Below are 24,821 nucleotides of genomic sequence, written 5' to 3'. Positions count from 1 at the left end.
GCCTAATTTTCTTTTAAATGTTGTGGTAGTTCGAAAAAAAAAAAATGGCTTCTAGAATGGTCTATCTAGCTTCTAAGTCATTTGTCCACCCCTGCATTAGGGTGCAACTAAAGTCGCCATCCCCTCCTGTTTACAAGCCCCCCAGAAACATTCTGTCCCTGACTGTCATAGATCAGGGTATGTTCCCACAGGCCGGATAATGTTTGGATTCTCCTCAATGGATTAACGTGCAGAAAATCTGCAACGTTTACAGTATCAGCGAAGTTTAGATTTCCATCAATTCTTTTCCCCACGCTGCAGCTAAAATCTGCACATGATTACTAAATGCAGCTGCGGTGCGACTTTAGTATTGGCAGCATGTCCATTCATTCTCCGGATTCTGAGCAGAGATGCTGCGTTTTCCCAAAGACTTGTGTGGAGCATCAACTCCGTTGTCAAAATGGCAAGCTGTATTTTGTGCGGTGTATTGTTAGCTTCTTTTTTTTTTTTTTTACAGCCATTCTGATGTTACTAGCGCAGTAAATCCGCACCTGCGTTTAAAGTTTTTTACACTCGAGGGTTTATACTAAATCCATAGGTAAAACTGCTGTGGAAAATGTGCAATTATTTCTGTAGCTACATGGCCCTCCTGCAGCAATCTGCACATCAAATAATGTGATTTCTGCGACTGATTTAGGCTTCGTTCACATCATCGTAAGGGGGCCGTCCCGTCGGAGCTTTCCATCGGAACGGAGCCCTGACTGACACAAACGGAAACCAAAGGTTGAAACCATTGATTTCAATGGTGACTGATCCAGTGCCAATGGTTTCCATTTGTCTCTGTTTGTGCAAGGGTTCTGTCGTTTTGATAGAATCAATAGCGTAATTGGCTACGTTGTGCAAGGTTTCCGTAGTTTTGACGGAATAGCGTAGTCTATTTACGCTACTGATTCCGTCAAAACTATGGAACCCTTGCACAACGGCGACAAACTGAAACCATTGGCCCCGGATCCGTCACCATTGAAATAAATGGTGATGGAAACCTATGGTTTCCATTTGTGTCAGTCAGGGTCCCGTTCCGACGAAAAGCTCCGTCGGTACGAGACCCTGGCGCAGATGTGAACGAATTGTTGCGGAAAATATAAATAAAAATAAAATAAAAACTTCACTTATTAATGTGGGGAACAAGGTGTGGTGATGAATTTAACCTCATGTGCCTCACATTAATAGTAATTAACCCCATCATGTACCTTACACATTAACCCATTATGACTGAGAAACATGATGGGGTTAATTACTATTAATGTGAGGCACATTCAAAATTCATCATCACACCACGCGCCTCACATCAGAAAATGGAAGAACTTTTTTTTATTATTACTGTTGGCAAAGTATCGTTTTGGTATCGAAATCGCAATACTACACGAAGTATCGGTATCGAAGTCCAAATTCTGGTATCGTGACATCCCTAGTCAGGTGTGGTGTTGATTCTGGAAGAAAGCAGCCCTGTGTTTCTCATCCTGTGCCACCCCTTCAATCTACAAACTGTACACCCATGAATATTAAAAGAACAAAGCCAGCTCTACTACGTTTCATGGGAAGGGCTGCAAACCAAAAGCTAAGCCTTCTTTTTCATGTTACTTGTGGTAGAAAGCCCACATTTGATTGCAAACCTCTGCCCCTTTGATACATTAGGAATGTTTCTGATCAAGATGGGCCATGCTTCTTATGGTTGTAAATGTATGGCGAGAAATTTGTAACTTCGCTCAAAACCTAAAAATTCAGGTGTGACTGCCACCTTCTGGAACCCTGTAAGCATGACATGGGTATTGGTATAAAGCTCTGCCCACACTGCTGTATTCGGGCTCTATGCAGGTAATGTATGTTTAGGGCCAAGGACAGAATCTAATAAGGTCTTCCTGATCTCCCCTGACCGGATCAGATCCTGTCCTTGCTGATTTAGTACAGCCTTGTGCACACAGCATTAGATTCTGTCACTTCCGTTTTTGTTTTTTACGTTTTAGGTGTATAATTTCTGTGCCCACGTTGGGCTACATGTCTTGATTGATAAGCATTCTTTGTGGTTTCTTCATATGTATTCTTTCCGATTGTCTTTAGGTATGGTGGATCATGTTTTGCATATTACTAATCTTTCTATTTGCTGAGGTCGTCTTGTATTTGTTTTTCAGATGTGAACCCTTTTCCTATTCCTGCTTCATCTGCACCTCTGATGCCCTCTTCTTCAGGCAAGTTCTGTACTGTCTTTGCTCTAACCCTCTTGCTCTAGCTAAAGATCTAGAAAAACTTCCTATTCACTCTTAACTGCATTTACAGCAGAACGATGTACTTGTCACCACATATATTTATTTTAGAACAGATACTATTGTTGCAGCACATATCCTTGATAAAAGTACTGCAATTGTCACTTTTGATACTTCATTATTATGACGAGCAGCTCCATCTCTCACACACAAAGGATCCAAGATTAAGTGGAGATTTTCTTGTATGAAAGACCCGAAGTAAATAACTTATATAAAGTCTACATTTTTTATGAGCTTTTTTTCTGTATATGCAAATGAGGCTATACTAGACAAGGGGGTGTCAACAGCAGCGATTCTCCTGAGGTGGCGCTAAATCACAGCCTCTGACGCTGTCCTATCAGCATGAAGCTGCTTCACACAGTGTGAGAGACCGAGGCTGGAGGGAAGAAGGATTAATTAAAACCGCCATATCTCCGGCTGTGGACAACCTAGAACAGTGCTTCTGGTGGCATATGAAATAGGAGATTCTCATCTTTCATAAGACACCAGGATCGAAGATCTTGCTGTGAAAGAACCGGAGGCATCACCAGTTGAAAACAGTCAGGAAAGCTGTATACTATAAGATCACGCTGTGTTGCTGAGCAGGGAAGGGAGAGAAGCTGTATGCTGATTGGGCAGCGTCATACAGAAAACATTACACACCCAGAGTGAAGAGAGAGTAACCTCCTATTTGGCAAGTATAGCCAAATTATCATATTTGGGAAAATGCATATAACTCTACAAATGTTTTTGAAAACCAATTACACTGTAGTTATCCGCATCACAGCGCCTATTAGATTAGTTAGGAGATAGGGCATTAATAAACTAGTGTCCGATCCTCTTTAAAGGGGTTGTGCAGCTTCTCTCTTCCACCCGATAAAACATCATGCGTGGAGAGACGCTGCTGCTTGCCGAGCGGGACAGTTGCTTAGGCAACCATGCCTGGCATTTATCGTACACGCGCCCAATTAGAGTGACACGGGCGTGATCCCTGCTAGGCTTCAGTATGTTGTCTCAGCAACGTTTCTGTCCAGCGTGCAGCAGCGTCTCTCCGCACCACTTTTAACTCTAAATTTGGTTCATACCATTCCTCTTGATCTTCGTAATCTTCAGATAAGATATAATAGGATTTCTCATCACAGACCACCCTTTTCATATGGGAGCTGACACGGCAGACCAGCGCTGGTCCGGCTTCTGATATAACAAGTCGATTGGTGCTCATTTATAGACCCTTTTAAACGGGGCAATGCAAAATGCAACTGTTAGGATTGTTCGTTCCCCATACTGTTTGGTTATTGTTGGCAGCACATACCCTTTTTAGGTCTCATGCATACGGCCGTGCCCGTACTCCCGTCCTGCGATTGCGAGCACGGCCGGCTGCCGCGTGCCGCATTTTCGGGCCGTGCTCCCATACATTGGGAGCACGGCCCGTAAAACAACGAAAAGTAGGACATGCTCCATAATTCCCGACACGGAAAGGTATCCGTGGCCAATAGAACCAGGCTGGTCCGTAATTGCGGACCGAACTACGGTCCGCAATTATGGAGATTTTTTACGTTTGTGTGCATGGGGCCTTACATGGGTCGATGTGCTGCCGACAATGATTGTTTTTAAAGATGCGATCAGTCGACAAGACTAAATCCTCACTTGTCAACTGATCACTATCCTGTTTGCACGGGCCAACGATTGGGAATGAACGTTCTTACGAATGCTTGTTCGACCAATTTGAGGGGGTCCGGAGCGCCCTTTATTTCTTCCATATTTCTTAAAGAGAACCTTTCACCTTCCCATACGTGTGCAGCATGTAATAGGCAGGCCTTCACAAACACTCTCACTTTAAATATTTTCCTATCTTCCTCCGTTATTTACATATCGGTGCCGTTATATTTGGCGCCCGATATGTAAATAAGCCCCTGAACTGTCAATGTGGCGTTTCTATCTAACTAGCAATTGGGCGTGATCTCTTCGCTCTAACACTGTCCAATCCGCTACGGACAATGTCAGGGCGACTTGTGATGTGTTCCCTCCCGTGAGAACACACACACACACACACATACACACACACACACACATACACACACACACACACACACACACACACACACACACACACACACCGCGCTCTGTATGTGTCCTCGCAGGAGGGAACACCGCGCAAGCTGCCCTGACACGGTCCGTAGCTGATTGGACCGTGTCTGAGCGAAGAGATCACGCCCATTATCATTTAGTTATGTAAATAAGCCCCAGAACTCTCAATGGGGCGATTCTATCTATCGGGTGCCCAATATAACAGCACCGATATGTAAATAACGGAGGAAGATTTGAAAAAAATTTGAAGGGAGACCGAATTTGTGCAGCCCTGCCTATTACATGCTGCACTCTGCTGCACATGTATGGGCAGGTGAAAGGTTCTCTTTAAAGGGAATGTGTTGCCAGAAAAACCCATGTTTTTTTTAAAAAAATTAAACATTTAGTGTGTGGGTGGTTAAACATTGTTCAAATTTTTTTATTTTTTTTTGCAAGAGTCCAGGAAATATTATAAATTATTTCTAATTTATAATACTACCCATTTTTGGTCACTAGATGGAGCTGTTCCCAAAATTGCAGCATTGCAACATTGGGTTAAAAGCCCTCGCTCTAGTGAGCTCTCAGCATCCCCCCCTCCTTTATCCTGGCTAGTGCCGGGATAAACGAGGGGTTTGAACGGTGTAACCTCCTACACTGTGTGTCGCCATTTTTTGAGCTAACCCACAGTGTAGTAGGTTTACATACAGTAGTAAACACACACAAACACGAACATACATTGAAATCTCTTACCTGCTCCTGCCGCCGCGGCTCCCTCCGGCCCGTCCGCTCCGTTTGCTGCCGCTGGTGCAAATGCACAAATCCGGAAGCCGCGACCGGAAGTAGTAGTATTACTGTCCGGCCGCGACTTCCGGTCCACAGGAAAATGGCGCCGGACGGCGCCAATTTCGAATAGGACTGTGTGGGAGCGGCGCATGCGCAGTTCCCACACAGACGCCGTACACTGCAGTCAATGGGACGGGAGCCGTTCGCAGTCCCTATGGGACTGTGGCTGCCGTATTCCATGTCTATGTGTCGTTAATCGACACACACAGAAATGGAACAAAAAATGGCAGCCCCCATAGGGAAGAAAAAGTGTAAAAATAAGAAAAAGTAAAACACAAACACACAAATGAATATAAACGTTTTTAATAAAGCACTAACATCTTTAACATATTAAAAAATAATTTGTGATGACACTGTTCCTTTAACGGCATATGGAAGGTGTTTGTCTTTCCGAGACCGCTGCTTTAATTGGGCGGTCTTGAGTCCCTACATGCTGCAACGTTTTAGTAAATTTGACTCCTAGCAAGCGTTTTTCTTTTTAGATTGTGGCGAGGAAAAAGATTGGTATAAATATTTTACCAGGAGACTGGCGAAAGGGGGATTTAGGTCTTCGCCAAGTTAGGACAGGCCAAGGAAGAGCGATTTATGACCAATTCATAAAATATCTGTGGTGACTTGTACATTTTTGGGTTGAATATTGAAGTCCTCTTATCGTTTGAGTTTGCTGGAACTAACTTTGTCTGTTGCGTTATCCATGAAGTGATTTCTTCTGTCTGCTACTGACCTCTTTCCTTTTCTGTTCGTCATCACAGACCTTGTAATGGACTTGCAGCAACCCTCTAGCACTATTCCTGCTGGCCAAGAGGAGCTTTCATCTTTGCTGCTTGAGTCTGCTGCTTCCCTTCATTCTCTGTCTCCTCTGTCTGCTGATTCTTCTAAGGAGCAGCTTGTTGCGTTTCCTGCTGACTCCACCACACCAGAAGCTTTTAATGAACCCATTAGTGATAAGCGTGCAATGTTAAGGACCATAGATGATTTTCCTATAGTAGAGAAGTTAGGTAGAGGCGTTGAATGTAATTTTCCTGAAGTAACAGACCACAAAATCACTTCAGTTGTGCATGACAACCTGGAAGACCTATTCTTTTCGGAGAGAGGTCATGCTATTGAGCACCCTTCATCTTTTCCTGAACCTGCTTCTGGGGATAACACAAAATTATATACACAGTCGGCAAAAGAGATGTTTTCCGGAATGCTTAAATCTGTTGGACCACCTCATGAAGAGTTTTCAGATTTCAAAGAAGGTCTTGATGATCAGTATGTGGATTTCAAGCCTTTTTTTACGAGCACTGGGAGATACGATGTTGAATTTGAACCAAAAGAGGTTTCTGTAGACCTAAAAAGCAACATTACGAAACTGAATTTTGAATCCACAGTAAAGTTGGAGCAAAAATATACTGAAGAAAGAGATGTAGATGTGTCTGATGATATATCTCCAGCCTCGCCCGAGGCAAACTCAGATTCCTCAAGTTACGAAATGTTTGCTCCTTTACAGCAGAACAATCCATTTGCATTTGGTGGAAATCAAGTGACTGACAATGTAACTGATGAGAAAAAAATAGAAGAACTTAAATCTCACGTTGCTTCTTCTCGTCTAGGTTCAAACGTTGCAACGGTTAACCCATTCCTTGTTGAGCAAGAAGGAGACTACGTCACAACTGGTACGCTACATGGGGGTGCTGCGAGCAAACCAGAAGGACTTACTCCAGACATTGTGCAAGAAGCATACGAAAGTGATTTCCATGACTTTGGTGTACCAAAACTTGGCTACGAACCAAAAATAGATTTGGTTCAAACTGCTGCTAAAACTTCACAGGAAAAAGTCAGTCCTTCAGTACAGGACTGGGCACTGTTTGAGGACACCGATTCAATGTCCTCACCAGTATTGCCTGACATAGTCATGGAAGCTCCTGTAACATCTGGCCCGGCTGGTCTGAATGCTGTGGCCTCTCAACCGGATGTTTCCCCAGTTGGACACATGATCCCTGTGAGCGAAGAAAAACTTAGGTTCGAGTCTGAGAAGCCACCTTCTTATGAAGAAGCTATCAATAAAGCAAGCTCCAAGGAACACGTACAAGTTCCTCTACGTGTGGAGACGGTGAAGGAGGCCCCGGTAGAAGAGCCGGAAAAGCCATACATATCCATAGCCTGTGACCTAGTAAAGGAAACTATACCGGAGCAGTTGGCAACTGATTTCTCCAAGGCATTAAAGAGTGAATTTGACGCTCCGTTTTCCTCTCACTTTGAAGACAGCTCTCCAGAGTCTGAACACAGTGAACCTTCATACAAGCTCTGGGAAGCTGAGGTGATTTCAAAGGATACTACCAATGCTTTGTTTGGTACTGAGCACAGCATTACCCCAGAAAAGGAACAGTTAAGTGATACAATATGGAAGGAGCCTTCACCAGGAAAATTATACCTAGAGTCTACTCTACCGAAGTCCTATATCTATAAGAATGTGTCTGCTATTGTAGAAGAGGAACCTGTTGCCCAAATATCCCATCCAGACAAGCTTTTACAGATGGAAGAATTTGGAAATGCAGACTACGCTAAAGACTTTGATATTCCATCCACAATTGCAACTGTAAAAGAGATTTCCGCACCACCTAGAGATGAAAAAGTAGAAGTTAAGCCACCCAAATGGCTGGAATACCAGACCCCAAAGGAACAGCCTAAGGGACATGAGTTTGTGAAGGACAAAACCAAAGAAAGTGTGCAGAGTTCTGATAAGGTAGTTGACTATAGCAAAGCTGGGTCGGAGCCCTTGATCCATGAAAAACCCATTTCCAAGCCTCTGACACCTTCCAAGGAAACTAGTATCGGCACGCCAACCATTAAAGAAAAGGAGCGCTCTCCAGATACTGTTCCTTTCAATTTCAAGAATTCAGGTAATGACTTGCATGTACTGCCAGTCTGCGTGCCATATCTTGCTGCAGGTTTAGTAATGGTTTACTAGCCGTGTGCATGTGTTTCCATCGTATTCCTCTCCACCATGTTTGGAGGCCCCTATTGATCTACTTAGTGGAGTCATTGTCCAGGGTCTCCTTAGTTTTTGTTCTGCTTTTTTCATGAAGGTCTCTAGAGAAAACTGTTCTCTGTTGATGGAGATTGTTGTTTCTCTCCAGGCCATCTCTATAAACAGGGATGACTCGTGGCGTTGTTATGCTGCTGAACTTATTCGTCATGTGCTTCCTTTTTAAATTGTCAGACTATATGGACCAGGCAAAACCCATTTTGCTCCTTGTTCTTGCCGCTTATGACCAGTTCTGTCAAGTTCTTTCATGGTAAAGGTCACTGGAGGGAAACTTGGTAAGATCAGTGTAACACAGCCTATGCCCTCTGCAGAGTATTACTACTTTCTTAAAGGAACACTAAACCAAGAAATAAATGGTAAACACTGGGGAAGTCTTTCTTCTTTTCACCTTTGTTAGTTTGCAGGGTTGTCTGCAGATCCTGTAAGGGTCGGAGGACCCACGTAGCGGCCTCTGCATCTGGACAAAATCCACGCCCGATGGGGTGTGGATCAGAAATTGTTCATTAATGGCCACACAATTTTGCAGGTAATGCTGCAGTTTAACCTGAAAAACCACACTGTTTTGTACATTTATTATTAATGTCATAAACTAACATCAGTATTCCTATGTTGTTTGTCGGGTACTTCTTGATGCGCTACACTCTTTGCATACTAGATGTTAGGTATACTAAGTTTTTCTCTTCTAGAAAGAAAGTCAGGGATTGCCAGTACATAGAATTTTTGGAGTGGAAGATGTATCCAAATCACAAGCCGACTCCATTTAAAGGGGTTATTCGGAGAGAAATTGATGACCTATCCTCAGGATAGGCCATCGATATCTGATCGGTGGGCGTCAAACTCTTGCCACCCTCGCCGATCAACTGTTTGAAGGGGACACGGCGCTCGTACGGGCACTGTTTCCCCCTACATCGCTCCATACTATAGAACAATGACACACTTGTAGTGGCAGTTAACAGTATTACAACCTTCTTCCATCTTCCTAGAAGTGTGTTGGCGTTTTACTGTAGGGAGCAGTGTGGGCGATGAACAAGCTCAGTGGCTCCTTTAACCCCTTCCCGCACCTTGGCGTAAATGCACGTCCAGGTGAGCAGTAACTTCGCGCACCTGGGTGTGCAGTTACGTCCGCGGTTTAACAGTTAACCGCCGCGCTGCGCTACACCGCAGCGGCGGTTCACTGTGCAGGGTGCAAAAGCCCTGCTCTCCCCGTTGCCGATCAGCGGCCTGTCGTCGCTGAAATCTGCAATTAACCCCTTCGATGCGGTGGACGATTGCGATCACCACATTGAAGAGGTTTACAGCGGATCGGCAGCCCCCCACATGTATTTGCGGGGGCTGGCGATCCTTATCATGGCAACCAGAGGTCAGACAATGACCTCCGGGTTGCCATGTACGGAAGCCTCGGAGGATCAGCCTCCGGCCTGTCCCCCGATGCTTCCTGTCAGTGTGACAGTTACGTCACAATGAGAGTTGGAACACATTACACTACGTGTGTAGTGTAATGTGTTCCAGCAGCGATCAGAGCTGCAAATCTAAGTGTCCCCTAGTGGGACAAGTAAAAAAAAGATAATAAAAATGTTTTTAAAAAGTGTAAAAATAAAAGTTATAAGTGACATAAACAAAGCATGCTTTTTTTTCCTATAATAAGTCTTTTATTTTAGGAAAAAAAATGAACGCGTTAAAAAAAAGTACACATTTTTGGGTATCGCCACAAAAATGTATTTATTTTATAAAGAAGTGATTTTATTGCACAAACGCTGCAAAACATAAAAAAATTATATACATCTGGTATCGCTGTAATCGTATCGACCCGCAGAATAAAGTATAATGGTCATTTATAGCCCAGGGTGAAGGCCATAAAAAAACGAATAAAAAACATTGTCAGAATTGATGGTTTTTGGTCCCCTTGCTTGCCAAAAAATGGAATAAAACGTGATCCCAAAAATTTCTCGTACCCCAAAATGGTACTAATGACAACCTACAGATTGTCCCGCAAAGCATAAACCCTCACACAGCTCCGGTGGTGAAAAAATAAAGTTCTGGCTCCCAGAATATGGCGCTGCAAAATGTGCAGTGTTCCAAAAGCAGATAAGATCGGGCGCCATTTATCAGTGCGACACCGGCCACATATCTGCGGATTATTATTTATTTACTGCATTATTATACCCTCTTATTATACCCTGATGTACCCCGCACAGATAACATATGCCCCAACATTATAAACTGAAACACCAGTAAAACCCCAAACAGAACAAGTACCAAGCTACATCTGCGCCCCAAAAGCCAAATGGCGCTCCCTCCCTTATGAGCCCTGCAGCGTGCCTAAACACCAGTTTACATCCACAGATATGGCATCGCCATACCCGGGAGAACCCGGTTAATATTTTATGAGGTATTTGTCTTCAGTGGCACAAACTGGACATAACATGTAGTGCACTAAAATGGCATATGAGTGGAAAATTGTAATTTTCACTCCGCACCATGCGCTGTGCATTAACCGCTTCGCGCACCACAACAAAGCATGTCTTACTATGGGGGGGGGGTGATGTATGGAGCGTCTCACGTGAAAAATAAAGAATTTAAAACGCCAAAATCGCTGTTTATTTGGTCACCTTGTCTCTACCTAAAAATGTAATAAGTGTTCAAAAAGTTGTATGTACCAATAAAAACGAACGCTCGTCCTTCAATAAACAAGCCCTCACACCGCTCTATTGACTGAAAAATAAAAAAGTTGTGGCTCTTGGAACGCGGGGAGGAAAAAACTAAAAAGGAAAAGAAAAAATGGATCAGTCCAGAAAGGGTTAATTACTTTCTAATGAAAAACCATTTATGCCCACACGTGGGGTATTGCCGTACTCGGGAGAAATTGCTTTACAAATGTTGGGCGGCTTTTTCCCCCTTTATCCTTTGTGAAATTGAAAAAAATGCAACATTTTAGTGGAAGAAATGTTGATATTCATTTTCACGGCCTAATTCTAATAAATCCTGCAAAAGACTTGTGGGGTCTAAATGCCCACTATATCCCTAGATAGATTCTTTAAGTGGTGTGATTTCCACTTTTGGGGGGGTTTCCACTGTTTTGGCCTCTCAGGGGCTTTGCAAATGCGACATGGCACCCAAAAACCATTTCAGCTAAATTTGAGCTCCAAAAGCCAAATAGCGCTCCTTCCCTTCTAAGCCTTGCTGTGGGTCCAAACAGCAGTTTATTACCATATGGCATATTTCCGTAATCGGGAGAAATTGTTTTACAAATGTTGGGGTGCTTTTTCTCCTTTATTCCTTGTAAAAATTAAAAATGGCTACCTTTTTTCAGAAAAAGTCGATTTTTACCTTTACAGAATAATTCCAATGAATTCAGCAAAACAACTGTGGGGTCAAAATGCTAACTTTACCCCTAGGAAAATTCCTTGATGAGTGTAGTTTCCAAAATGGGGTCACTCCGGGGGTTTCCACTATTTTGTTCCCTCCAGTGCATTTCAAACGCGACACGGCACTGAGAACTATTCTAGCAAAATCAGAATTTCAAAATCCAAATGGTGCTCCTTCCCTTCTGAGTCCTGCTGTGGGTACAAACAGCAGTTTATTACCACATATGGGGTATTGCTATAATCAGGAGAAATTGCTTTACATATGTTGGGGTGTTTTTTCTCTTTTATTCCTTGAAAAAGTAAAAAATTTCTACGTTTTTTCAGAAAAGTAGATTTTCATCTTCACAAACTAATTCAAATAAATTTAGCAAAAGAACTGTGGGTTCAAAATGCTAACTATACCCATAGATAAATTCCCTGAGGGGTGTAGTTTTCAAAATGAGGTCACTTTTGGGGGTCTATATTGTTTTGGCCCCACAAGACCTCTTCAAACCTGACATGGTACCTAAAATATATGCTAAAAAAAAAGAGGTCCCAAAATCCACTAGGTGCTCCTTTGCTTCGGAGGCCGGTGTTTCAGTCCATGACCGCACTAGGGCCACATGTGGGATATTTCTAAAAACTGCAGAATCTGGGCACTAAATAAGTTACATTTCTCGAGGAAAAAATGTATTACAAATGAATTTTGTAAAAAAAAAAAAGACATTTGTAACTTTCACCTCTACTTTGCTTTAATTCCTGTGAAACGCCTAAAGGGTTAATACACTTTCTGAATTCTGTTTTGATTACTTTGAGGGGTGCAGTTTTCAAAATGGGGTGATTTATGGGGACTTTCTAATATATAAGGCCCTAAAAGCCGCTTCACAACTGAACTGGCCCCTGTAAAAATCGCCTTTTGAAATTTTCTTGAAAATGTGAGAAATTGGTGCTAAAGTTCTAAGCCTTGTAACGTCCTAGAAAAATAAAAATGTTCAAAAAACGATGCCAAACTAAAGTAGACATATGGGTGATGTTAACTAGTAACTATTTTGTGTGGTATTACTATCTGTTTTACAAGCAGATACATTTAAATTTAGAAAAATGCTAATTTTTGCACATTTTCTCCAAATCTTGGTGTTTTTTACAAATAAATATTGAATTTATCAACCAAATTTTTTCACTAACAAAGTACAATATGTCACGAGAAAACAATCTCAGAATCGCTTGGATAGGTAAAAGCATTCCGGAGTTATTACCGCATAAAGTGACACATGTCAGATTTGAAAAATCTGCTTCGTCCTGAAGGCCAAAACAGGCTCAGTCCTGAAGGGGTTAAACTGTTGATCGGTGGGGGTGGCGATCATGTAACCCCAACCGATCGGATATGGATTTCCTTTCCTGATCATAGGCCATCAATTTTCTTTCTCTAGATAACTCCCAGATGCCACCTCCTAAATAAATGTCCTCAATCTGTTGAAACGCTATATGCAGGTACTTTGGCCTGTGAGTAATGGCTGTCATATCTTCATATTCTCTAAGCTGCACCTGAAGAATCTAGTCAAATTATACCACAAGAGACTTGTCCTTAAAAGAAAAAAAAGATCCGATGGCGCCCTCCATCCGATAAAACCTAGTCTATGAAACCTACTGCTAAGTAGTTCTTAACCATTTCTTTAAATGAGGAATTGCATTACTGCCTCATAGTAATCATTGATCATTACTGCTTTGTTTCCTGATGTAGAGGAATATAGTCCCCTGCTACTGCTGACCCTAACCCAAGAAATCCAGTGAAAGGAACATCATGCAAGACTAATATACACTGAGGGAGATGTTCTACGCAAAATTTATTATGCATTTTAGACTCGTTTTGCAACTTCCTCAACTAGAAAAAGGGCAAGGGACTTAGTTGTTAAATATGTGTCAGAATTAAGCATTTGCCATTGTGGTGAATTTGGCACAGGTTCTGCCTTCTGGTCTAAACTTCGAACTGTCTTCATAAATCTGCCCCACTGTCTTAATGGGGCCATACACCTTCAATAGCTGATGACCGAATGCTTGTTTGGCAGACGGCTATTCCTCCCGACCTCCCCATACACAGGACGCTCGATCGGCCGAGCATGCATGTGTCCTCAATGGGGAGAGGGGAATAAGCTGCTGCCAGATTCCATGCCGGATCCTTTTTTTCTCCGACATCTGCCGAGTGAATGCCGGAGCATTTACCACAAATCGGTCAGCGGGTTTGGCAGACGGTGGTCTAATATGTATGGCCTCCTTTATAGCTAGTGCAGGACCTGAGGTGTGCATGGTTCAGGGATTCCCTCTCTGGTTTTTGTCATGCGCCATCCCCCTCAGTGTCTGCATAAAGCATAACACCTCTATTAAACAAAATTTAAAAATGGCAAAAGAAATTGAAAGCAATCAATATGGCTAGTTTCCCAGGCAGTGCAGTGTTTTGAGTTTACAAATTTTAGAGTGTGGCTATAGCGCCACCTGCTGTTCAGTAAGTGAAACTACAAAGTTGTTATTACTGCAGGAGGGAGAACAAAAAATATTAAAATGCTATAAAACATGAATAACTGTCAATTTCCGTATCTTATTTTCATAACCTTTAAATTAAAAATGTACCCAGAATTAGAATTAAAAAATATCTGATTTAGGCTACTTTCACACATGCGAGTTTTTACAGCTGTATCTCCAGAAGTAAATTTTTTTAGGAATTTTTAATAAAAACAACTTACAAAGTTACACTAAAGACACTGACTAAGCTTTTAAGAAAAAAATAAAAAGTTCTCAAAGGTGTCCATAGCCTTTAACCCATGCTGCCATAAGAATCTCCAATTTTATGAATTTTTTTTGTTGTCCCCCCAACCCCCCCCCCCCCCCACCTTTCCCTGAAAATGTACGCCTCTGTACAATACACAGCCTGTACAATCGTGTGCATCAGGCCTAAATGTGGATGTCTTAAGATGACCGCAGTATTAACACCAGCAGATGTCTGGAAGTCTGCTACTGACGCCTAAGGCCTTATTCACACAAATGTGTATTACGTCCGTGATACGCACGTGAAAATCACGCGCGGTGCATGGATCTATGTTGGTGAATGGGGCCGTTCAGACAGTCCGTGATTTCCACGCAGTGTATGTCCGCTGCGTAAAACTCAGGACATGTCCTATACTTGGCCGTTTTTTGCGCATCACGCACCCATTGAAGTCAATGGGTGCGTGAAAATCGCGCACGGCACATGGAAGCACTTCCGTGTGGCGTGCGTGACTTGCGCTACAGTTGTAAAATTAATGAAAACCTAAAAGCACCTCCTGCTTTTATGTTTGTAAACATAAAAACAGTGTCATAAGCATGGCATATGTGTGAAATCACGCAGCACATACTGATGACACACGCAACTGCAACGTGCAAAAAAAGGAGCGTTTTTAGCGTACACTTTCGTGTGAATAAGGCCTAACTGTGGCTTCTTTTGTCTCTGGTACACAATTGTCCAGAATTAAGAATTTTCAGACGGAGGGATCGCGTTCACAAATTTCACACTAATCTGTTCCATTCTTCCGTTTTATTTATTGGACACGATTAATGTGAAATCATCAAACCCTATAACAATCACCTTAGAATTACTGCAGCAATGCAAAAACATATAATAAAGATGGCGGCTGCAGGCAGTTAGCAGTAAAATCTTTAGGATGATTGTATTGATTATGTATCTGATCTTTATCCATATTTCTGGAGGATCTTACGGTGTTCTCTTGGATAGATGTCCGTATACGTATCTCTGACTCGCTGCTTGTCAGGTCATTTTGATATAAACAATGCGATTTTGGCAATTGATTATGTTGTACGGCTTCTGTTGACATCACACGTCGCACGCCCATGTGGCAGTCAGGTGACCCTTGAGCAGTGGAGCAGAGGGTGATCTGTCTGCCAGTCCACAGTTCATGTCTGAGGTTTGGAGGCTGCGTCGGCTCTGCTATATAAGGCTATGCTGTTAATTTGATTTTTAGCAGCACGGTGGTTTTAATATTCTTCAGCGATGGCAAGTGAGCTAAGTAATTGGAAACAAAAAGGTAAATTTTCCTTCTTTTTTTTTTTTTTCTTTTCTTTTTACATTGGCAAATGACGCAGGAAATCTCAGCAGCTTGTTGCTTTACAGCTGGTCCCTTGGAAAAGGTTTAGCTTAAGAGGTGTTAATCTGCTTTTCCCTGTAAGCGTTTGCATTTACTTGCAAGCACCCAGTATAATACAAGTTTATTTCCAGTGACACGGTTCGTTGGGGCATTGTGCTGTACGTTTTATCCAGTACGATTTCGGCTGCTCTAACCATTACTTTATGTAGGTTCCCTTTTTTCCACCATTTTTACAAAATTTTAAAGTGCTTAATGTGTTTTGCTGACTTAGATGTGAAGCGAGACATCTAGTGTAATGTTTTCTCTGCTGGCATTAATCTGCCCCCTCTGCTTGGCAAGGATGTGTTCAGTCATGTGGTCATTCAGTATAGGTAGTGCCACACCAAGTATTGCAGTCTTAGGCTCTGTTAACATTTGCATTGTGGCTTCCGTTTATAATGGTAGCTGCGACCGACACCGGCAGCGTTACTTTTTCTCCTAAAAAGGACACATTCTGCGACTAAGCATTCGATGCAGATTTGACAATCGCCTTAGGGTTCCCATGCACGATGTGGCCGAGCTCAAGAAAAATTGCACCTAGTTTAAGGAGCACGGCTCTTAACAAATTAGGTTAATCTCTGGCTGTCTGTGGCGCAGATCTCTGCTATAATTTACGTTGTTTGTTTTTTTTAGCCTAGATTATTTTAAGTGTATAGTAAGGCTACATGCACACGTTGTGTAATTTGGTGCAGAAAATCTGCATGGAATTCGACAGGTAAAATCTGCACCGAATAGTGGTGATTTTTCTTATTTTTTTTATTTTTAAGGTGCGGTTTTTACATTTTTCAAATTCAAACGTTTGTTTTGTTTTTTTAAATGTTGTAAACAAAATACAGACGTGAAAAAGTCAGAATCCTACATTAAGAATAAGAGGCCTATAGAACGGGTTGGGTTTCATGGTAGTTCCAATATAGACAGTCCAACATCTCAATCAGGAGTAGCAGGCAAACACTGAGTAGGAAGTAGATCTAAGAACATGCCAATGCTATCGGTGTAGAGCAAACTCTTGTCATACGGGTAAATGTTGGTGCAGATAACCGGTGGTGGAGGGAACCAACCGCTCCACCTGTTTTGAAGGAGTAAAAAGACCATACAAGAGACAGTAGGGAAGGAGGCGGAAGGGCGTAGCGAACCTGGACTCTAATTTACAATAAAAATGTAGAGGGAGTCAGATTCACCTGGTAGCTGCGGATCAAACAGAAGGGAAAAGTACAATCCCCAGGGGCAGAGTACGTTGAGGGAGAACGGGTCTAGGGAAAAATCGCTCCCCACAAGAGCTTAGTTCGGCATAGACCGCATCCGCATTCTTCAGAACGCCCAGCTTCTGGCATTGCAGACACAGCCGTGTTCTCGAGAGATCACGCTGTGACGTCACTCACTTCCTGCCCCAGGTCCTGCATCGTGTCGGACAAGCGAGGACACATCGGCACCAGAGGAGGCTACAGTTGATTCTGCAGCAGCATCGGCGTTTGCAGGTAAGTCGATGTAGCAACTTACCTGCAAACGATGATGCTGCTGCAGAATCAACTGTAGCCTCTGGTGCCGATGTGTCCTCGCTCGTCCGATACGATGCAGGACCTGGGGCAGAAAGTGAGTGACGTCACAGCGTGATCTCTCGAACACGCTGTGTGTCTGCACTGCCAGAAGCTGGGTGTTCTGAAGAGAAGTGGATGATACTTCTCGTCAGAACGCCCAGCTAGTAAAATAAGTAAACACGCCCCGATGTAACACATAATACACTCCCAGTTGTACTTTTACTGTAAACACGCCCAGTTGTACTTTTGCAAGCCTCATTTGCATAAATACAAAAATGGTCAAAACTTGGCCAAAAATGCTTGTTTTTTAAAAATAAAAACGTTACTGTAATCTACATTGCAGCGCCGATCTGCTGCAATAGCAGATAGGGGTTGCAAAATCTGGTGACAGAGCCTCTTTAAGCTGGGTTCACACAACCTATTTTCAGACTTAATGGAGGTGTTTTACGCCTCTAATTACGTCTGAATAAACGGCTCCAATACGTCGGCAAACATCTGCCCATTACTTTCAATGGGTCTTACGATGTACTGTGCCGACGACCTGTCATTTTACGCGTCGCTGTCAAAAGACGGCTCGTAAAAATACAGCCTCGTCAAAAGAAGTGCAGGACACTTCTTCGGACGTAATTGGAGCCGTTTTTCATTGACTTCAATGAAGAACATCTCCAAATTACGTCCGTAAAGGACGCCCCGCAAAACGCGAGTACGAGCAATTACGTCTGAAATTCAGGAGCTGTTTTCTCCTGAAAATCGCGCTGTAATTTCAGACGTAAATGCAGTTATCGTGTGCACATACCCTTAGTCTAGATTCACACGAACATGTCTGTTTTGCATCCAGCAGCGGTTTTCCTGCATTGCAGGTCCGTGTGCCATCAGTCTGTATTCCGTGTTATCAGTTGTTGTCAATGTTGGTGCAAATTTATTTATTTTTTTAACTGCATTTCTATAGCAGCTGGTGTGTGAATCAGACCGCAACGTGCTTTTTTCACGCACCCATTGACTACAAAGTGCTGCGTGATGCGCAAAAAGGCAACAAAATAGGCCATGCAGTGAGTTTCACGCAACCAACAAATGCTGCGTGAAAAACAACGCATGTCTGAATAGTTACATTGAATTTCATAGGTCCGTGAAAAAAAAACTGACTACACGGACGTGAAATACGCCCTTCTGAATAAGGCCTTCGTGAAAGGTGCAAAAAAAAAAATGACATCACATTGTGTTTTAGCAGCAAGGAAAATAAAAGTTGTTGCCCTAATAAACTCTAACTGAGGATTTTATGGAGGAATAAATCTGCAGTGCAAAGGTCAATTGCTCCCAACTCCAGTATTACCCCGTCCCCTGCGATTACTCCTAATCTTATCAAGTCCTCTTGAGCTGAACACGAGTGCTTCGATATCTCCTCACAAACCATTGTTTTAGGTGCAGCAGAAAAATCCAGTGCTAGACATGACCTTTTGAGTCTTGGTTCTGCTGATGGGCTCCTGGTTTTTGAGGCACGCATTAATGAATGTAGCATTAGAAGTCCATTTATATGTGCCTGAAAAAAACCTTTATCCTTAGGGTATGTGCACACACTAATTACGTCCGTAATTGACGGATGTATTTCGGCCGCAAGTAGTGGACCGAACACAGTGCAGGGAGCCGGGCTCCTAGCATCATACTTATGTACGATGCTAGGAGTCCCTGCCTCTCTGTGGAACTGCTGTCCCGTACTGAAAACATGATTACAGTATGGGACAGTTGTCCTGCAGAGAGGCAGGGACTCCTAGCATCGTATGTAACTATGATGCTAGGAGCCCGGCTCCCTGCACTGTGTTTGGTCCGGTACTTGCGGCCGAAATACGTCCGTCAATTACGGACGTAATTAGTGTGTGTGCGCATACCCTTACTGATCCTTTGTTCCACTGGTAGATAAGTCACCCAAGGTCTAGCAGCTGCTTATCTCCCCGAAATAAACATGTACGCTTGTCGTATCAGAGTGTATGTTTATGAAGGATACGCCTTGACCACATGAATGCTGGTTTACAATTCTGCTGGTTACTTTGCATTCTGACCTGGTGTTCACATCCCCGTTCCATTCCGCTGAGGGGTTCCGTCGGATTAACCACTCAACGAAAAGGCAAACGGAAACATAAGCTTCCATTTATTTGCAAGACCATTGAGATCAATGGTGACGGAAACGTTGCTAAAGGTTTCCATTAGTCACTGTTGTGACGGGGTTCCGTTGTTTTGACGGAAATAATAGCGCAGTCCTTTCAGTTGAGGGTTTAACCCGATGGAACCCCTCAACGGAAGGGCAACTGACTTCCCTATCCTACCTAATCAAATAAACGCTTTGTTGTAGGTAACTTTTATTTTATATTTTTTGAAAAACTTTTATTAGTGACACAGTTCTGAGTTTTTAGATTTATGTAATTTTTTTTCCAAATGCCCAACTGGGCGTTTTTTTTTTTTTTGTTTTTTTTTTAGGTTCACCAAGTGGGCGTTGTAAAGAAAAGTGTATGACTGACCAATCAGCGTCATCATACACGTCTTCATTCATGCCATTTTTATTCACAGCACAGTCTGATCTCGCGATGGGAGAATGTCCAGACCTCTCCTCCAACTGTGCCAGGACGATTATCCTCGGCAGCAGTCCTGGCATGGCTGGAGGCGATGTCTGGTCGTTCTCCCGTCGCTCCGGTAAAGAAACTGCGGGAGTAAGTGACGTCACAGCGTGATCTCGTGAGATCACGCTGTGCTGTGAATAAAGCTGGTCATGAATGAAGAGAAGTGTATGATGCTGATTGGTCAGCGTCATACACTTTTATTTACAACGCCCACTTGGTGAACCTAAAAAAAATGCCCAGTTGGGCATTTTGAAAAAATTTACATAAATCTAAAAACGATCAGAACTTTGTCACTAATAAACGTTTTTCAAAAAAATAGTTACCTACAACAAAGCGTTTATTATTTTTTTTTTAGGTTCACCAAGTGGGCGTGACGACCAGACATCACTTGACATCACAAATGATGTTGCCAATCTTCTAAACATTGTGTGGGAGGGCTGTGTCACAGCTGGAGGTGTGGGTGGTTATTAAGCAAACTACTGTACTCTTTAATACTTCCATATGCCCCATTAAATGGGCACCATGTAATAGCACCTATATTACCTTTCACTTATGTAACGTTTTTCCTCCGTGAACTTCCTCGGCAGCTTTTATGTAACGTCCTGTCTGCTGCTCGTGCGTCTCGGTTTCAGAATGTGCAGCTTTTGATTCCATGAAGCTTTGGCAGATGGTTATTTAAATAGTGTAAACTGATCACTCGTAATATAAAGTTTTTTTTTTTTGTTTTTTTTTTATTCTACAGAAACTTTTCTTTAATATCTGCATGAAAAGGTTGTGCATACAATCCACAGATGGCTCTATTTTGTATAGATTGCGGGGAGGTGAGGGGGGGGGGGGAAGGGGGCTTATGTCTTGTGCCTCATATAGAATTGTAATGCCGTGAAATAACTGGAAGGCCTCCACTCTGGCTGTAAACTTTTTTAAAATTACAACTTCATGCCTTATTTCTGGGGGCCACAGGGGTAGGGCTATGTGGGGCCGACAATGGAGGTACAAATAATTTTGATGAAGAGCTCTGATGTGTGGGCAGAGTTGTAATGAAGCTTTGCTTCGTCTGAGCTTTCCTTCGCAGCCCTAGTTCTGTATTTTAAATAATAGAGGGTTCTCGTATTGCAGGTTTACGTATTGCAGCATTACTTACTGATGATTAAAGTTGTATTTAACCCTTTCATTCTATCTGCCGTTTATTTAGGGTGCTGGCACTGTTCGCACCAAATACTTTAAAAGTACGTCATGGGTTTTGTTTAAGGCACAGGAGCTGTATCCTCACTATTCGTAGTGGGTGTCAGCTGTGTAGTACTGCTGCGATGGCCTCCTATCCTGGCCATCAAACCCCTCCGATGCAGCAATCCATAGCGACTGCGGCATCTGTGGTTAAACAGGGGGGATTGAAGGGTGGTGCCGAAGGGTTTCCATGGCAGCCGGGGGGACTAAAGAAGGCCCCCAGGTCTGCCATCTGTCTGTGCCTATAAAAACATTACATGTCCCCCTAGTGGGACTAAATAAAATATCTAAAAAAAAAAAGAGTAAAGATAAAATGTTGAAAAAAAAAATTTGAAATCCCAAAGTGAACATAATTGAATTGGTATTGCTGTAAAAATGACAGAATAGAGTTTTTTTTTTAAAATTGATCTCACCCCCAAAAAAGGATTAAGTTGATGAAGTCCTATGTGACCTAAAATGGTACAATAAAAACAATGTATTGTCAAGCAACCACCAGAAAAAGGTATAAATATTTCCATTGTACCTTTTTCTGAGTTTTAGTTTCTACTCTTGACTTTGGCCAAGGGGGTTATCCAGTGTCATAAAATTGATGGGCCGTTCCTCACTTAAACGGAACACTGCAATACCATGTACCAGTAACGCCGTGTGCCAGTGCTTACCAGGCTGAGAACCATGTAAACCATGAAGAGGCGTCTGCTCACACAAGCGTCATGGCCCCTTCAAACAGCTGATCGCATCGGGTGTTACGCCCCCACTGGCCTTTGAAGGATAGGCCATCTATTTTAAAATCCTGTATGACTCCTTTAAAAAAAATATGAATTCAAAATAATGGAGTTGTGTATGTGCCCTAACATATTTGCAATCGAGAGTGATCAAAAAACTAAGTATTAACCGCATAAGGGTCCATTTAGATGTTCAGGTGCAGTAAAAACCGCATGGAAAAACGCACGCAGTTTTAACCGCAACGTCTGAATGAGCCCTCACACTTGTCATATTATAAATTTGATTATGGTATTACATTCTCCTAATCTTTATTTCTAGAGCTGCGATATATTCAGGACTATAGTTTCCAGAAGTCCTAAGCCGAGCTGCAGGCGTGATCTGGCCCTGACAGACTTGTTTTCTCTCTTTAGCATATAAAGCTTCTCCCCTCCCCCTCTTAGTGCCCAGCTCTCCCTTGGATCAGCAGCTTGTTAGTCTGGGGTCTAGGGGTGTGTTCTGCCCACGGCTGAGTCACAGCAGGCACTGGCGTGTTCACTGTGACCTCCTGAACGCTGCGGCAGGAAGTGATAGGAGCTCCAGTTAGTCAGCTGTGCGAGGTCCCACTGCATGCGAGCAGCTCCAAGATGGATTCCAAGACCGGTCAGTGCCTTCTGCGGGCTCGCGTGTGTGTGCATGAACCCCTCTACCCATCACTCTGGTCTGGCTGCATGTATTAGTGAGGATTTGGCATTTACACATTGATATCTCTGCATTCCCCGCTATGTATTTCTAGCATTGATTTTTGTCTTTATTCCAGTTTAGTTCTTTTATTTATTTTGATAAAGTAAAAGCCGGGCGACGTTAAAGTTGTATTCCTGCCACTTGTATGAACTGGACTCGGCGTCCCCGCTGTGTGAGCTTTACATGGACGGCAGAGATGCAGGCTGCTATTTTTAGTGCTAGCAGATGCCACTTCTGTTACATCCCTCCTTACCAAATGTCGCCAGCTGCAGTCGCTTTATTTAAGTTCTCCTTCTTTTTTTTTACCCCCCTTTCTTTGATTCTTAGTATTTTTGACAATTACTCGTAAGAACTGTATTTTAAACGGTCACTTACCAGCGTCCTGTAAGGGATGAATGTTGTCTTTGTGACTGTGCTGGATGACCGTACTACTTCTACATAGATTCACTATAACCTTATTATAGACCTTTCTGTAGACTCCCTGTGCTCTGAGCACTCTCCCTATTCTCCGTCTATCGGCGTGAATACCCCATGCGTTTAATACCTGATCGTGTAGTGGTAGTCCCGTGTTCCTATTCTGCCACCTTATATTTGTCTGTTCACCGTACCAAGTCATTTTACCAGTGTTGTAATATCTTGTGCTTTCCCAAAAACCCTTTTTACTGCTGTAAAATGTTGTAGCAAATTCCTCAGCTAGTTTGTTTTTTGGGATTTAGATCTTACACATTTTATTAGTAAACGTGGGCACTTTTTTTTTTTTTCGTGGCTTAGTTGCCAGCTGTCCAAATACTTCAATGAATAAGATGTGGTGATGGCGATTATCTGGCGCGCCCAATCCCAAGGTCCTATAATGTATAGTCTACCACCTCTGCTGGTGTAAAGAGGTACTGTAAATGGTTGTAGGTGGCACTTGCCTGGCTTATTGTAGGCGACGTTGCTGAAATTAATCAGATCAGGGCTTGTCCCTGCGATAGATCTGCCCTAGTGGAGGTTTAGTAGACACGACGCACGTACTATGGTCTTGATAGTCATCTAGTACTTAAGGCAACATCATAATGGCTTCTGATGAGAGACGCTACATGCAAGTAGAATATTGTCATTGGCTTCTATGTTCGGAGCTGCAGACCTTTCCTGGCCTCAGTATTTTTTGTGGATTAAAGATTACCGGAGTCAGCATGGTGTCATTTTCATGCTGCCATGTGTTCATTCCCTTCTGTCCTGTAGACCTGATTCTATGGCTCGGCCTCATTAGCATTCGCTCCCAGCTACACTAGGCTTTTATTACCGCCGTGCAAGGAGAACACGTGGCAGCCGCCCATTCCAGCCGGTCCGCCATTAGTTTGCCAGATATAGGTACTCCTATATAGTTGCTCTCTGAACCATGTTAAAGCCTCTGGCCATTTTTTCACGGACATTGAGTACATATTGAATCTTGTGCATTTGACAAATGTCTGAAGTGTCTACAAGAGTATTTTAGACATAGACTTGCTAGTACATAACTTTCTCCTAACCTCAATGTATGGACGATCACTTCTATGTCCTGTAATGATTAGCAGTAAGATTTGCCTATTGGAAAGCACACCCAGGTGGCATGGTGGGGTAAAATGGTGACTAAAGAAATAAATATTCCCGTGTGTTTTATCCTAGTTATCTCCTCTGCTATTATCATTGTGTATATTGTATTGCCTTCCTATGTATTACAGATCATGAACTAGTAGATGTGCCCATGGAGGGCAGGAAAATGGCTCACTCTGTATGGCCCTCCCATATCTGGGTCCTGCCCAATTTAGCGCCATCTGCATATACATTAATGGAGTTTACAGTGATGTTACCTGAATACTTTGTGTCCCTTCTTGTCGTCCATATTACACACCACTTGCTTTTTGGGTGGTATAGCGGATGAATACCTGGCATGTCTACTTTATATAAATTCTAGAAGGGCATACAGGCAGACCTCTTATTTAATGGGTTCTATGTGAATTCTCTGTGCGGCCAGGAATACTATTACATAGTAGAAATCCCACACTTGCTGTTGCTTTATGCCGTTTAGTTCATATTTGGCATTTTCCTTGTGCGTTATGCAGCAATGAGTCTTTGCCATGTTTATCTTACTGTGAACTAAACCATATTTAGAAGCAAGAGAAACCATGGTCTGACACCCTGATCCTGATTTTCTACACGTGTATTTGATGCTCTTTCCAGTTAACCCTTTTGCAAATGCAAGAACGTCCCTGCCTGCTGACTCCTTTCCTTGCGCTTCTTGATCTGTTGCAT

At 42.8% G+C, this 24,821-nt stretch overlaps 1 protein-coding gene across 8 annotated transcripts in view; it reads left to right on the top strand.

Annotated features, from left to right (window-relative positions):
• Positions 1-24,821, top strand: part of RTN4 (reticulon 4) — a 53,184-nt gene that overhangs the window by 15,866 nt on the left and 12,497 nt on the right. For 2 of the 8 annotated variants that reach the window (XM_075863022.1, XM_075863021.1), the window contains 2 exons: positions 2,169-2,225; positions 5,942-8,074. The exons of 2 other annotated variants lie outside the window; for them this stretch is intronic. In XM_075863022.1, coding sequence (XP_075719137.1) covers positions 2,169-2,225; positions 5,942-8,074 — 2,190 coding nt within the window. Of the gene's footprint in view, positions 1-2,168; positions 2,226-5,941; positions 8,075-15,497; positions 15,638-22,367; positions 22,467-24,821 lie in introns of those variants that run through there. 4 more of the 8 variants (XM_075863023.1, XM_075863024.1, XM_075863027.1 and 1 more) reach the window with 3 other exon arrangements.

Source organism: Rhinoderma darwinii, chromosome 4, assembly GCF_050947455.1.
Source record: "Rhinoderma darwinii isolate aRhiDar2 chromosome 4, aRhiDar2.hap1, whole genome shotgun sequence".
NCBI classification, from domain to species: Eukaryota; Metazoa; Chordata; class Amphibia; order Anura; family Rhinodermatidae; genus Rhinoderma; species Rhinoderma darwinii.
Note: the sequence above shows the minus strand (reverse complement) of the source record. Positions and strands in the feature narration are given on the sequence as shown.